The 16024-nt window shown below is 52.5% G+C and overlaps 1 protein-coding gene across 2 annotated transcripts; it reads left to right on the top strand.

Annotated features, from left to right (window-relative positions):
- Positions 1–276: 276 nt before the first annotated feature.
- Positions 277–14368, top strand: PDYN (prodynorphin). Of its 2 annotated transcripts, none has more exons than XM_045445079.1 (3): positions 277–700; positions 10779–10926; positions 12253–14368. In XM_045445079.1, the coding sequence occupies exons 2-3, from the start codon at positions 10798–10800 to the stop codon at positions 12892–12894; spliced, it is 771 nt and encodes a 256-aa protein (XP_045301035.1). In that variant the 5' UTR covers positions 277–700; positions 10779–10797; the 3' UTR covers positions 12895–14368. The 2 variants fall into 2 exon arrangements, with proteins under 2 accessions (XP_045301035.1, XP_045301036.1); XM_045445080.1 differs by lacking the exon at positions 277–700 and adding an exon at positions 5426–5517.
- Positions 14369–16024: the final 1656 nt, after the last annotated feature.

Genomic DNA, 16024 nt, shown 5'->3' with positions numbered 1-16024 from the left:
TTTCCCTGCTTCTCCAACTCTCTCTCTGTCCCCATCTGTCTCCATATCTGTCTGATTCCCTCTCTCTGTCTCCATATCTGTCCGACTCTATCTCTTTCTGTGTCTCCATCTGTCTCTGTATCTCTCTGCCTGCCTGTCTCTGACTCTCTGGGACTCTCTTTTCCCAACTCTTTCTGTCTCTGTCCTTCCTACCTCTCTCTCTCTCTCTCTCTCTCTCTCCCCCTCTTTTTTTTTTTTTTTTTTTTTTTTTTCCGTGACACTCTCCTGGAAACGCATCAAAGACTGAAGTGGCCGGATTTCAAGTGACAAACAGCACTACATCCAGGATCCAGCCCCCTCCCTGCACGGCTGCTTCCTCCTCCACATCCCCTGTCAGGAAGAGAAGCCTATTGTGTCGGGCCCAGGGAGTTCGAGTTGAAGGGCCCGGGGGTCTGCGCCTCTGACTGCTCTGAGCTACTTCCCCATTGGCTCCCAGCAGCCTGTGCTCAGCAAGGGCTGAGCGACAGGAGGAGGCTCTAGTCCATAAAAGGGGGGGGGCGAGGCACCAGAACTGCCATTCTGAGGGGCTTTGGTGGTGCTCACAGCCGCTTCTTTGGCACCTCCTTCCCAGCCAGAGTCAGGGAGACCCCTGAGCCACCTGCCACCACCCTCCGTCCGACCTGCTCGGCCAGAAGCTGCCCAGGAACGAAGAAGAACACAGGTAATATCCACAGGGGCAATGGAACCTCTCTTCTGATTGTATTTGTTTTTCCCGGTCCTCCGGATCTGGGGGCTGCAGGAGCTCGGGCTGGGGGATTTCAGCTCTGGGTCTGATAATCTGGCAAATATGGTTACAGTTACGAGGCTAGTTTACAAACGCCAGATCAGTTAGCGGGAGACAGACCGTTCTTTGGAATTTCCCTCTCGGTACAGCCCGGGCTTGCACAGGTGGGTACTCCTCTCCCAAGAGGACCACCCCTAGGTTTCAGCTCCAAGGTCGTCTTCTTCCCCAGCAGGCCTGCACGCATGGTACCCAGGTGAGGACGGGAGGCCCTGGGTGGAAGAAGTGAGTTTAGCCACTCGGGGCGGTTTTAAAGGTCAGTGATTCTCACCGGACGTAGAGAACAAGGTCTGGGGGACGTTAATGAGATTCAGGGCTCTGGCATTTACCAAGTATAATGTACATCAGTGTACAACCAAGTCCAGCCTTTTCATTCTTTTTTGGATCGTGTTTAATTGCTGGCAGGGTGCCGGCTTGAGTGTTTCCTTGGGCATGATTTCACGCAGAAATGAAGTTGGGGCTTATTTAGTTGGGAGGAAATGGGGAAAGAGAGTGACAGCATGCCAGGAGACTCAGGCTGAGCAGGATTTTTCTTGTGGGTTTTACTTCGAAAGGACCTGTTGCTTTCATGTAAATTACAGCAGGGAAGTCGGGCAGGGAGGAAAGCTCAGATGGCAATGCCATTTGCTCCCTGGGAAAGATATCCATGTTCAAAGAAAGTATTACAGAATCCCAAAGTTTGACTCCAGCAAAACAGGCTGATGAGTTTCGGAGGAAAGAAAAAAGGAGGAAAGAAAAAAAAAAAAAAAAAAAAGCCCGGTGACGACATAAAGATTGAATAGTAAATTCTGCGACCTTGTACTTTTTCCCCGGGTGTCTTTTATCTAGAATCTCTCCAAGCTTTACAAACATTCCTTAATTAAGTCTCCAACCTTCCCAGGGGAAACATGCTCTTCAGGTTATTGGATCTGATTTCAATTCCCTTCCCACAGACTGCAGATCTTCATTTGGTAAAATATACAAGTCTTTCTCCTTTGACAGGCATTCCAGGCAAGATCCGTTGCAAATTTCAGAATGTCAGTCCTCTTCGCCCCGCCCCCCCAACCCCCTGCCTCCCCCTCCCACAGCTACCTCTTCCCTCTCTTCTCCCCTTTCTTTCTCCCCTCTATCCCACCCCACCTTGCCTTTTGTTCTATTTTTGCAGGTCATTTATCTCCAGGCTTTGAGATGTGCGTGGGGGAGCTGTTGCAGCAGCGCAGGGTGGGGAGCTGAGCTGCCCTGGGGGAGGTTTGCGTTTGCTGCCGGGCTTGAGAGCCCACTGCTTTGCCCCAGACGAGCTAGAGGTGTGATGGGGGGCAGGCAGATCCTGTGTCTCAGCTGCCAGCTGGGAGCGGGGATGTCAGGGATGTCGCAGTGCTTCCTCGGGAACCCAGCATGCTTTAGCAAGAGCGGGCACAGGGACTGGCTCCGGAGCTGTTTGAGAAATTTGCAATCGCCATAAAGCAAATGGAAAGGGGTTAGGGTCTTGAGATAACTCCCGGGAGCCACGAACGTTCCATGTATTATCTAAATGAGTGTCCCACAGATCTGGGTTCAAATCCCAGAGCCCATCCATCATTTGCTGTGTGATTTGGGGACGATAGCTGAGTGTTCATTTCCTCATCTCCGCAGTAAGGACGGCACTGTTGGCCTCCTAAGGTTATTGTGAGACCCCCATAGGATGCTGGCATTCAGTAGGTACTCAATAAATGCCAGCGTTGACTGCTCACGTTCTCCCTGTCCACCCTGGCAATGTGTTATAATATCCTTCATCATCCACTCCATGGAGCCGTGTGTTACGTCCAGGAAGGATGCCTAACGTCTGGTATTTCAGTTCGTGGGGCTGGCACTCTCCTCCCCTCCCCACCCCATAATCTCCACACCAACAGAAGACCATCTCTTCGTCTGTCGCCTCGGGATCGTGAAGTCTCTCCCTGATCGATCCTCCCGGGCCCCCCCTTCCCACTGCCTACCTCCTTGGGCCATTCTTGCACAATTGTTGTATTTATTAGATGTCTTCCATCATTCTAAGCAGGATCAATAGTTGGTGGTTTGATTTCGACGCGTGTCTGAGAAAGGGCAGGCAGCTAGCTGACTTCTCTCACCGTTTTCGCTCATCTCGGCCCATCTCGCTGCGTCTGACAAAGGGCTAAAAGGATCTCACTGAGGCTGGGCGGCTGGCTGAGCCCGGCCATTGAGGGCAGGCAGTAAATATTTCTGGGGACACCCAGTAAGCCCAGGATCAGGCCCTGGAGACAGAGAGGTGTCCCGGGTCCTTTGATGTCGGGCCTCATTAATCTTCCCCAGCCCAGGTCCAGACTCGTGCTCCTGGCAGAAGGGTAAAGAGCCCGGTCCACGAGGCACAGGAACGTTCTGGAGGCTTCTCCCTGAGGCCGTCCGGCTGTCCCACCGGCCTGAGTGGGAGGCTGCGTGCGGCAGGCACATTCATCGTGTTTGTCCACCATCCTTTGGCTCTTTGACCTGTTACTGGACAGTTCAGTTTAAGCCGAGAAGGGTTTACTGAGCAGTTATTACGTGGCTGGGTCTCTGGTCCACTGACAGGAGGAGGGATTGATATTTGTGATTCACACGGTAGGTCAAGGCCCCGAATCCAAGTCTCTCTGTCCCTTCCTCCTTCCTTCCTTCTCCTTTCTCCCCTCCTCTGCTCCTTCTTGTACCTTCTCCCTCTGGTTCCCGGCACCTCTTCCAGCTCTGTTGGGTTTCCATCGTCTCTCTGCTTCTCTGGTGTCTTTATCAATTTCTCTGTGCGTGCAAGAGTCTCTGCCACTCCTATGGGCACACACGTGTCTCTCTATGTGCATGTCTGTCTCTGTCTCCCTCTCTGTCTCTGTCTTTCTGTCTCTCTTTCTTTCTTCATCTCTTCATTTCCACCCCTCCCTGGCCCATCTTCCTTGGCCTTTCTCCCCATCCCTTCATTGCATCAAATAACAAAAGGTGAGGGTTTCATGTGACTCCTGCTCTTAAAAATCATTCTTCTAAGGGGCGCCTGGGTGGCTCAGTGAGTCGCGCGTCTGACTCTGGATTTCCGCTCAGGTCACGATCTCACGGTTCGTGAGTTCGAGCCCCGAGTCTAGCTCTGCACTGACTGCCATCGTGGAGCCTGCTTGGGATCCTCTCTCTCCCTCCCTCTCTCTCGCTACCCCTCCCCTGCTCATGCTCTCTCTCTCTCTCTCAAAATAAATAAACAAAAGCTTAAAACGCATGTAAAAAAAAAATCATTCTTTTATAAACGAGGTTAATAATCCCACCATGACCCCTGAGTGCAGGTTCGTGCTTCTCTCTGGTCCCTGAACCGCAAATGGCCCAAGAGAGGCTCTGCGCTTTGAGTCTTGCTGGACTCCACGGTGGGTTCACTTTCCCTCCGGAATCCGAGCCCCCTCACCGCCAGCCAGGTGATAATCCATTCCTTGTTAATGACCCTAAAAGCCTCATGGGGACAGCAGCCCTCACTTCTCAGGGTCTCCCCTTGCCAGCCCCTGGGGACCCACAAAGGTGAACTTTGTGGTTTGGGGTGGGCTAACACTCCAGAAGACTGACTCATCTTCAGGAATGTGGGGGCTCCGTGGGAGGGTCTGATGGACACTTAACGTGACCCCGTGCCCCGGGAACGGTTTGTAGGACGAGCTGCAGGCTGACTTTTTAAACCTGCTTCTTCTATGTCCTTGCCTCTCGGCCCTGACCTGGTGATCTTGCCTCTCTGAGACTCTGTGTCCCCATCTGGAAAATGGAGCTGATCTTGCCAAGCCTACTGGAGTCTCCCGAGGGTGAACGTGCAGTCACGGAACTGACGTGCATAGCAGGGAGCCGGGTCCCGTAGCAGTGCCTTCGCCAGGGATGCTATGGGCTCAGAGAATCCCAGCTATGCCACGCAGTTGCTCGGGACCCTGGGGCGCTTTGTCACTTGGTCCTCCTCGCTCTCCCCACCCGGAACCCTAGCCTGAAACAGTAGCACCTGTCCCGCTAGGGGCCAGGGGAGGCCAGGGGCTCGGCACAGGGAGGCAGTGCAGTGGGCTGTGGGAGGGTCATTGAAAGCCTCAATGCGAGTCAGTGCGAGTCACGGCCCGGGTGTGGGAGGCCCCAGCTCTGTCTCCGCTTCCCTCCTGACTCATGATGTGACCTTAAACAAGTGACTTCATTCCTACCTTTTCCCATTTCCTCTTCTATCAAATAGGGATAATCATATGCAATAAAGTGCTGGGAGAGATAATTGCAATGTTAAATCAAGCCATTATTATTCCATGCTGGCTTTTTAATGCTTGCTTTTCCTCTGAGCCCTCTGACTACAATATAGAAATATTGCCAAGAGGAGATGAGAGGGCGGGCAGGCAGTCCCTTCCCTTTCAAGAACTCTGGGCCCTGGGTAGGAAAGGGGACGACAGCGTGCTGGCCCTTTAAGTGATGCCCTCTGGGCAGCCCTCCTGAGGGACAGGGGGTGACACGGCCCATTTATAGACCAGAAGTGAGAAGCCCAGGCTCGGGGAGGAGAGCGATCCCTCTCTGATTTTTCCCAGGAAAGTCAGCTTCCAGATGACGAGAATAATCCGAATTAGAAAATGGTTATGTAATTGATGAAAGCAGGGGTCAGCACGGCTTGTCCGTAAAAGACCAACTAGTATATGTTTTTGGCCTCTGGGCTGTGCGGTCCCCATTTCAACAGTCCGCTGTGCTTTGTGGCACGAAAGCAGCCGTGGACCACGGTGACCAGTTGGGGTGGGGGTTGTGTTCGTTTTCGGGGTTCTCCAGAGAAGCAGGATGTGTACGTATTGAGAAAGAGATTTAGTAGAAGGAATTGGATCATGGGATTGTGGGGCTGGTGGGTCCAAAATTTCCTTTTCTGCCAGGGGAGAATCACCGCTCCTCCCCACTGGCCCCTGCGTCCCTCACTGGGCTGTCACTAAGCCCACGAGGCAGTGGCCGAGGAAATGTTTTATAGACCTGCAAGGGAAGAGAGTTTTTCCTTGGGAGGGCTGTGAGGACCCGCGCCCCCCCCCCCCACCCCCGGCCCACCCAGTCCGTGAAGGAGGCCCCTCCTTCCCCCTGGGCCATGCACACTCTCCACTGACGTCTATGCACCTGATACTCGCCCCCGGCTCACCAAGCGGGCTCGCTGCCTTGTCTTACCCCGGGAGCATATCTTTTTCTCAGCTCCTTCCGGATCAGGCCTGACTCGCAGGCAGGGCTACTAATCTGATGCATGACTTCCGAGCACAGCCCCAGAGCAAAGGTGAAATGCGCTCCCTCAGGACCCATCTGATGTGACGCGATCCTTTGTTTAGCCAACAATAAGGAAGGACATCAGATTCCTCAGGAAAATCCGCAGGGCTGATGTGTCTTTATTAGAGTCGCCTTTTAACCCGAGAGATCTGGACAGAAGCCTGACTCCCACTTACAGGCCAAGCGAACGTGGCCAACCTCTCCTCCCCCCAGCCTCGGTCTTCTCCTCTGTACAAAGGGTACAGAGACACTCACCGCCCACCCCCCCCCACCCCCCCGGCTGTGGTGACGATTAGAATCACGTGTCTAACGGTAACGCACAGCCTGGCACCTAGTAGGCTCTTGAGATGTGGTGGCACTGTTATTGGACTGGTGTTACCAGGAACAAGGAGCACTCAGCCCTGCCTGGCACACAGTAGGTCCTCCATATGGCAGTTGATTCGTTCACCAACTTTTTTTTTTTTTTTGGAATTTCAACTGCGTTCCAGGACTTTTTGCCGTCTTCTTTTCGCGCCTCCTGTAGCCCAAGAGTCGAACGGGGCCCCAGCCCCTGCTATGAAGCCCATCATAATATCACTGTGTGCCAGGTACCCCCCCAGGTGCCCTGTGTGTGATCTCTTATTTGATTCCACCCACCCCCTAAAGCATTATCGTTAGCCCCATGACGGGGCTGAGGAAACGGAGACCCAGCAACATCAAATAAGTTCCCCCATCTGGTGGTAAGTGGCAGGCCGGGATTTGAATCCACATAAACTAAGCACTTGGTGACCCCGCTTCGGAGCCAGGAAGGAATTGGAGGTGCCCCCCTCTTTTCTCTCCAGCTGCACCCCTCTGGCCCCAGGCTGCCTCTCGTGGTTGTTAAGAGAAGGCAGTTCAGGGCCGGCAGACTCAACTATCCAGCTCTGCTCAGCAGTGGAGATAAGGGAAGCTGCTGGGTGGGGACAGTGGCGACCAGGCTGCATGTGTCCCTTGGGGCGACTGTTGCCATACTGTAATGCAGGCCCGATGTCTCCAGGACTTCTGTTTTTTTAAGGTAAGGTGGAAATTACGACTTTGAAGTGTAAAAATTTCCCAATTTAAAAATGTTGGCAAGAAAATTAAAACAAAAAGAAAAGAAAAGAAAAGAAAAGAAAAGAAAAGAAAAGAAAATCCCGGTGCAAAGTCAAAATACCCAGTGCCCATTTTACTGAGTTTGTCCTGCGGGCAGTCACTCTGAAGTGTCTGGACGTTTGCAGGGCTTGGGTTAGGGTTGGTTAGGGTCAGGGTTAGGGTTAGGGGTTAGGGTTAGGGTTGCTGGCTGGGTAGGAGGACGCCAGAGGTCTCAGCCCTGCCCCACCCTGCCTGACCTCCTTCCCTGCTCTGACCCTTCTTGGGTAGCCCTCTGTCTATCTTCCATGCCATCAAATTCTCTCTCCAATTTCTTCCTGGGAGACCCTCTGCGGCCACAGAGCCATGGCTCTGATGGTGGAGTGTGGGGCCTGGGGTGATTTGGCCTTTCTCGGAAGCCAAGGCCTCCTAGACCATGCCCTTCCCTGGGTCACTGGAGTGCAGACTCACTCCATGGCCTCCTTCCTGCCTTATGCCTCCTCGTCCACCCGGGCGTCCTTATCATCCTCCAATGCACCACACACCCTCACTGTAGGGACCTTCATCTACAGAGATAAAGTGCCCTCTGGGTAGGAAACTCAGAAAGTGAGCGGCCATTATTTGATAGAGCCAGCATAGGTGACTGTGGGAGTTCACAGGAGGGGCCCAATCCAGACAGCCTTCCTGGAGGAGGCAACTGAGGTTGAATTTTGACGAACAAGAGTTATCCGGTCAGAGGGAGATGGGAGTAGATGGGTGGGGCGAGTCAGGCGGTCCAGGCAGAGGGAACCCCTTGGGGGAAGCTTGGAAGGTGGGGCCCATGGGGCACTCATTTCAGAATTGCAGGTGGTTCGAGCCAGACCCCCTGGATACAAATCCCAGCTTTCCCTCTTACTAGCTCTAGAATCTTGGCAGGGTTCTTAACTCAGTTTCCTTATCCGTGAGGAGGGCACGATAACTGTACCCGCCCCAGACAGTCGCTGTGAGTAGAAAGGAGTTTTTTAGAATTCACGAGAACTGCTCGGAGCATCCTGAGTACGTAACAACCGTCTGATCAGCTAGAATTATTATTAAATATCAAGTTAGTGGATGAGACGCAAGGTTGCCAACACTACCTCTGCCTGGGACAAAAAGGATCTCAAATCGGGCCTCCTACCTTGGCAGCCAAGCTGTGTGTGAAGCCTCTGGCCAGGAGTTAAGAAGGTGCTGGATGGTCTCCTCCCCCGCAGGCAATTCGCTGCTGATCTCGTCACAGGCCAGCTCTGCCACCGGCCACCGCTGATACCAGAGAAAACACGAGCTGCCTGCTTCGCATCTGCACATAAAAGTCACGGCTCGCTCCCCTGGAACCCAATCCACTCAGCAGCCGGTAGAATGTGAGAGAACACGGAGGGCGGGCGGGAGAGGTGGGACGGACCCAGGTCCACTTTCCTGGGCTTTCTTCTCTGAGCTTCCTGGCTTAGGGGAGCAAACCTTGTTCAGCCTCGGGACGGTTCTCACCTTCAGTCGCTGTGTGACCTCAGGAGATCTACCAAGCCTCTCTGAGCACCAGTTTTCTCGTCCATAAAGTGGGGATGATGATACCCGCCTCTCACAGTTGGCGGGCGGACTGAAAACAACATGCAAGTTCAAAGGTCCTGTGCGTTGGGTCCTCTGGGTCTCATGGAGGTACCCACGGTAACGAGTTAAAGTTGTTCTCGAAATTGTAGTCATGAAGGGCACACGAGTGGGGAGTCAAGCAGAACAGCCTTGCACCTTCACTGTTGGCCACAGGTCTTGGGTGATTCCCTGGACCGGAAGTGCCCACCTCACTGGGAAGGAGTAGATAGGATGACGGGCTTGAGGAGGGATGGGGGAACCTCCTGTGTGCCCTGAGGGGGAGACTCAGCTCTGGGCTGTAACACGGGGCTCTGGGACCGTGGGGGAAATACCCTCCAAATCCCCCGAGCAAACAGGGTCGTTTGCAGGCTTGGGAGACTTGGAGGAGGGAGGGAGGGAGGACAGCATCCCTGTGAACAGAGTGACAGGCATCAGGCTATAAAGACCAGGCTGGGAAGAGCCTGGAGCCTCCTGCACGGAGTGGGGTGTCTCAGGGGATCTCCCCATTTCCAGCTGGGAGAACGGTACTGCGCCCCCATTTGAATGGCTCTGAGTCTTGATATTTGGTTTCTAAGGAGTTAATTAGGAGAGGAAGGAACCGACTGAATTCGTATGCCTAGCGAGTGCCTGCTATGGGCGGGTCAGGGTCCCGGTGCTAGGATACGGCAGGGACTGGGACAGGTAGCGCCTGTGCCTGTAAGGAGCTAAGGCTCCAGTGGGGGAGACGAGGATCACCGACAGGGAACAGACACCTAATCGATAGGGCAGTAAGAGATGGTGAACGCCCCGATGCCAACAAAGCAGGGTGATGTGAGAGCGGCCCGGGAAGCCACATCAAACACAGGAGTCAGCAAATGCCTCCCTGGCGATTTGACATTTCGTTCATTTGATCATAAGGAGGAGCGAGCCTTGTTTACATCTGGGCGAAGCGTATTGCAGAGGGAGGGACAGGAAGTGCAAAGACCCTGAGGCAGGAGCAACGTGGCATATTTGAGGAACCCAGAGACGGAAACAGGACACCGCTCCTGCCTTCGCGGAGCCAAAGTCTGAAGAGACACATAGATAATTACCAAATAGTGGGATATTTTGATGCAGGGGTGAATACAAAGCAGGAATATCCCATTGGGCCTCGGAGATCTGGAAAAGCTGCCCGGAGGAAGCGATATCTAATATAGGGCCTAAATGGCAGGTAACAGAAGAGGAGAGGAAGGGTTTTCCAGTAGAGAGAACAGCATATGCAAAGGCCCAGAGGTGGGACAGGGCCTGAAACATTGATTAGAGGAATGGCAAGTAGCTGGATGTGGTTACGGTGTAGGGATGGGATTGAGGGTGTTCCTGTCATTTAGGAAAAGGGCCAGGCCTGACCTAGGGTGACACACCTGATTGCTTAATTGTCACGCTGAGCAGTTCACTTCGGGGTGGGCAGGAGGGATCCAAGAAGGAACTAGAGGCCGGAAGGCCAGCGTGGAGAAGGTGGAGCTATGGCCAAGGTAAGAAGAGGTACTGGGGGGAAAAAGGCAAATTTCAGGGACCTTTCAAGGCAGAAAGGACTGGCCTGGGGACGCGCTGAAGAGTTGGGGACAAAGGCAGGTGATGGAGCCTCAGGGAATCCAGGAAAGCAGAGACCAGGTGACTTCTGGCTTTGTGGGTGGGCAAAGTGGGTTTTGAAGGCCCACAGACCCAGGTCAAGTCCCAGCTTGTCCACTGCCTAGCTGTGCGGGCAGGTCCCTCTCCTTCCTGAGCCTCAACTTCCCCATCTGTCTGATGAAAACAGCACAACCCGCCTCAGGAGCCATTGGGCAGATTGAACGCACATCTGTAGGAAAGCTACTCAGCAGATACTCAGCACGTAGCAGGTACTCAGTACATTAATCCCCTTCCTTGACCCTTGGCCTGGAGCACCCACGGTGCCTCCTGAGGCCTCTATTTTCCTGACTGTGAAATGGGAATGAGACTGTTTGCCTTGCAGGGTCGGCCGCAGGGCTTGGCGAGATGGCTCAGGACACGGATGCCGAGGAGGCGCTCACGGCTTCATTTTCTTCTCTTTCTCCCCCCGCAGCAGGAAGAGCTGAGACGGGATGGCGTGGCAGGGGCTCGTGCTGGCCGCCTGCCTCCTCGTGCTCCCCTCTGCCACAGCGGACTGCCTGTCCCGGTGCTCCCTGTGTGCGGTGAAGACCCAGGATGGGTCCAAACCCGTCAACCCCCTGGTAGGTTTCAGGATGCCTAGGTCCTACACCTGCGTGCGGAAGGGACCGTCTGCGTGTGGAGCTTGGGTGGCTGTGTGTCTGTCCTGTAGACTTGTCCTACCTGTGTGGGACGTGTCCTGCCCTGTGGTCAGCCTGGGCACCTGAACTCCATCCCCATCTCAGACCTCACCACCCGCTGACTCACTCAGGTCTGGGACCAGCACTCAGGTTTCCAGGGAGTGTCATTATCGAGGCAGTGCTGGCTCTGGGAGTTTGCAGCCTGATGGTAACTTTTCAGGGCTTCTTAGCACCTGACGGTGGGGCTGACGGGCACGTCCAAATCTAGCCACTCCTATGGAAGGAGTGCCTTCCCCAGCCACTGGTGGACAGGATCCAAGCCTCAACCCCTCTCCTGGGTCTTAGCATCTCTTGGCCCATCCTTATTGGCTTTGCTTTGAATCAGACGCCCCCCATGTGTCTCTCCCTCGATGGCAGCCAGGTTAGAGTCAAGGTCCCAAAGGTGCGATGGATGGAGCACAGGCTTTGGTTCTGCCACGTCCTCATTCCGTGACTCTGGAAACTCCCTCTTTGAGCTTTAGCTTCCTCATCCGCAAAATGGGGCGATTCTGTGAGACAGTGACGCAAAGTGTCAAACACACGATTCTAGCAGCTCTTCACAGAGATGCACGCGGTGCTCTAGGTGCTGCCCACACAGGACTGCAGCAGGGCGCACAGTGGTTAAGCATGAGGACCTGTGACATTTAGGCTTACTGGGTCCAGGTTCCAGAATCGTCCGGTGTTGTCATCATCGTCCTCATGATCACCATCGCGATCACATCTGAAGCCCCCAGCACTCCTATGAAATGGATACGATTGTCCCCCCAGGTTTGATGAGCCCCCAAACCTCTCAGTGTGTTTTTTCTACCCTCCCGCATTGCTTTGGTGCCTCTCTAGAAAGTGTTAAGAGCATCCTTCACACTGAGGAAAGGGTGGGAGAGGCAAGTGCTCCCTCTGGAGTGAGAAGCTGAGGAGGATGTGTGAGCACCACACGATGTTCTGGGAAGATCTTACTTCCGATGTTGGCATCGCCATTTGCAAGCCACGTGTCCTTGGGAAAGCTGTCTCACCTCTCCACATCTCCTCTTCCACTCAGATGCAGGGTCACCTACCTCAGTGCACCTGGGGAGGGGGAGGGATTAAAGTGGGAAGCCTGAAGTTTAGGAAAGGCAGCTACTTTCGATTGTCTCAGACATTGGACAAGGGACTGTCTGGGGCAAGGAGGGGTGCATGTGGCTTGGCAGTTGGATGGGGGCGACGTTACCGCTGTGGTTTTTTGGGGATTTGCAGATTTGTTCCCTGGAATGCCAGGCCGCGCTGCTGCCTGCCGAGGAGTGGGAGAGATGCCAAGGCCTTCTGTCTATTTTCACCCCCTTCACCTTCGGGCTCAATGGCAGAGAAGATTTGGAGGCCAAGTCCGCTTTGGAGGGGCCTTATAGTGAGCTGGCCAAGCGCTCTGGGCCCTTCGCGAAGGAGCTGGAGGAAAACAGATTTCTTCTCCGCACCCCAACAGAGGAGAATGCTCTGAGCAGGAGCCTGGCGGAGAAGCTCAGGGGTCTCTCTGTCAGGTTGGGGGAGGGAGGGGAGTCTGAGCTGATGGGGGGCACCCAGCTGCATGATGATGCCATGGAGGCTAGGGCACTGGATTCCAATGAGGAGGACCCCAAGGAGCAAGTCAAACGCTATGGGGGCTTCTTACGCAAATACCCTAAGAGAAGCTCAGAGGTGGCTGGGGAGGGGGACCGGGATGGGGATAGGGTGGGCCACGAGGACCTGTACAAACGCTATGGGGGCTTCTTGAGGCGCATCCGTCCCAAGCTCAAATGGGACAATCAGAAGCGCTACGGGGGTTTTCTCAGGCGCCAGTTCAAGGTGGTAACTCGGTCTCAGGAAGATCCCAATGCCTACTCCGGAGAGATTCTTGATGGGTAAACCCCTCCCCATCGTGGGGTTGAGTCAGAAGCTTCCCCTGACACCCTTCCAGATTGGAGTACCCTCATTCATCCTACCTTGTACCCCCCAATCCCCATGCTCAGTTCAGCACTGTCTGCAAAACATTCAAACCCAGCCTGCCTCTTTTCTGCCTGGGGTGCAGAGTTTGTCTGGAGTCAGCGGGGAGAAAGGATGGAGGTTCCCCTGTCCAGTAGACTCAGTGCTTGGCTCCAACCCTAGGCCTCTGAACTACCCCCAGCAGCGGCTTTTGATATTAATCCCTCCACCCCATTAATGTGCCCCCACCCCCCACTCCGGTCCCAGGAATCCAGACTGACTTGTTCTTCATTCCTCTAGATAAATAACAAAACAAGGTAAACAGACAAATAGAAATCCTAACACTTTATCCCAAACCTTAAAGGACCTCCTTGTGCTCCCCACTTCGGAGACCGATGCTTTAGATAAAACGCTCAAACACCGCATTTTATTGGAGCAGGAATGCCTGCACTGGAGAGTTCAGTCCTCCAGTGGGCAAGTGTTCAGTTGTACTCTCTGTGTTCTCATTGATTCGAAACACACCTCTTGAGGAAACGAGTTCCTGGACTCCCGTCCATGTTGGTACCCTGGACAGCACCCAGCTCCTCACCGGAGAGGAAGGGCGCAAAACCCCCTTCCAAAATGGATGGTAATGAGAGCAGTGCTCCTACTGAATACTTAAAAGATCACGGAGAGAGCGAGACAAACCAATTTGCTCTGTGTAACAAACTCAAAATGTGGACCAGTTCCCTCAGCCCTCATTAAACTAATTAAACAGATCGGTATCACACTCCTACCCCAGGATGAACTGAAGCTGAGTCAAGTCGATGAGGTTAAGCACAACCATGTTCTTGAGCAGCTGAATTGGCCGCCAAGAGTCTTAACCATCTGGCCAAACATATGCAATGGGCACTGGGTGAGGAAATCCAGAAGCAACAGCTAGAACGACAAAAAAGGACGTCTTCAACCCCTGTGATGATTCTTTCCTCTTCATGTCTCCGAATAACACCAGAAAGGGGAATGAAATGATTAAGTGCTTGAGGCCAAATGAATTCCCTTGATTCAAATGAATCAGAGGCAGAGACCTCCCAATTCCTTGGTTTCAATCAAAGTCTCTCTCTTTCTCTCTGCTGCTTTTGCTTGCTCATCCCCAGGCATTATGGTTTGGTTTGTGGGTCCAGGAGGCTGGGCTGGAAAGGAGAGGAAATAGTCACGAGTTCAGTTAATTTGTCTAAGATGCTACTGAGCACATACCTCTTTGCGTGCAACCCCCAGCTCTCTCATGATGTTCCGAAATGTATAGATTGTTTTAGGGTTACTTCGTGTGCTTTTAAAGAAATCCCACGTATGCAATTTACCTAGAATTTGCTTATTCCTTAGTAGGCCTGTGTTATTTCCTACTCTTCCGGTGCAATAAATAAAAGAAAGTTGGTAATGACTCAGAGTGTGTATGCGTGCGCCTCAGTCCCCAGAGCATGAAAAGACCATTTGCAGAAAAGAGTGCAGGGGCATCAAAAATACACACACACACACACACACACACACACACACACACTCATGTCAGAAAACTAAGGGTAGGACAACAGAAAAAGCACAAACTTTAGAGTGTCATAGACCTAAATTTGAGATCTGTGTGATGTTGGCTAAGTTATTGGACCTCTCTGAGCCTTTGTTCCCTCTTCTGTAAAAGACCGACCTAACTCCTAGAGACTGTCTCCTGTGTTGGATTACCAAGGCAAGAGGGACAAATTTTCCTAAGACAAAGGTGCTGGTGATGAAGAACTCTCTAGAGAACGGATGGCATCATGTACTTTACTAAAATGACATGGTTTATTAAATGGCATTGAGGACTGGGTACCCAGGTAGCTCAGTCAGTTGAGTGTCTGACTCTTGATTTCAGCTCAGGTCATGATCTCACAGTTCATGGTTTGAGCCCCAGGTACGGTTCTGTGCTGACAGCACTGGAGCCTGCTTGGGATTCTCTGTCTCCCTCTCTCTCTGCCCCTCCCCTGATCACTCTCTCTCTCTCTCTCTCTCTCAAAATAAATAAATAAACAGTAAAAAAATGGCCTTGAGGATTAGTGTGAGGGGCGCCTGGGTGGCTCAGTTGTTAAGCATCCGACTTCAGCTCAGGTCACGATCTCATGGTTCATGATTTCGAGCCCCACATTGGGCTCTGTGCTGACAGCTCAGAGCCTGGAGCCTGCTTTGGAATCTGTGACTCCCTCTCTGCCCCTCTCCTACTTGTGCTCTGTCTCTATCTCAAAAAATAAATAAATGCTAAAAAAGATTTTTTAAAAAAGGGTTAGTGTGAAAGAGACTCACTCACTTAGTGGCTCCAGACCTCATGGGTCCCATTTGGCCAGTGGCTTTCTGTGTGACTTCATAGAAAACACAGGGTCGGAGAGGTCTCCTTTCTTCTTTCCTTCATTCAAGAAAGAATTAATTGAAATTTTACTGTGTGGTAGGTCTTTTTCTAGGTGCTGGAGGTATAGGAAAATAAAATGGACAAGATCTCAGCTCTTGTGGAACTTACAGTCTGTGGGGAGAGACAAATAAACAAGTAAACAATAATATAAATCTAAAATTAAAAATTAAATTAAAAAACAAAATATAATGAATTTAAAACTAAATATAAATGAAATTTAAAATAGTGGTAATTATTGTGAAGGAAACAATTGAGATTTAGTAATAATGGATGATAGGGGTAGGGGAGGAATATCCCTAGGCTGTTCAGGAAATCCTTCTTTTTTTAAAAAATATTTTTTTAATGTTTATTCGTTTTTTGACAGACAGAGACAGAGTGCGACTGGGGGAGGGTCAGAGAGAGAGAGAGGGAGACCCAGAATCCGAAGCAGGCTCCAGGCTCTGAGCTGTCAGCACAGGGCCCGACGCGGGGCTCGAACCCACAAACCGTGAGATCATGACCTGAGCCGAAGTCGGTCGCCCAACCCACTGAGCCACCCAGGCACCCCAGGAAATCCTTCTTGAGGAATATTCCATTCTTGCTGTTCATAGGATCATCAAGTTAGAAGGAATCAAGTTGGAAGGAACCTAAGGTTGGGATTATCTCCTCCAACTGCCTACTCTGTGC

Source organism: Leopardus geoffroyi, chromosome A3, assembly GCF_018350155.1.
Source record: "Leopardus geoffroyi isolate Oge1 chromosome A3, O.geoffroyi_Oge1_pat1.0, whole genome shotgun sequence".
NCBI classification, from domain to species: domain Eukaryota; kingdom Metazoa; phylum Chordata; class Mammalia; order Carnivora; family Felidae; genus Leopardus; species Leopardus geoffroyi.
This window is presented reverse-complemented; position numbering and strand designations above follow the sequence as displayed.

Excerpts from the sequence above, each read along its gene's own strand:
- PDYN (XM_045445079.1), top strand. The coding sequence starts at position 10,798 with ATGGCGTGGCAGGGGCTCGTGCTGGCCGCCTGCCTCCTCGTGCTCCCC. Across the intron at positions 10,927-12,252 it reads CCAAACCCGTCAACCCCCTG|ATTTGTTCCCTGGAATGCCA; the intron begins GTAGGTTTCAGG and ends GGGGATTTGCAG.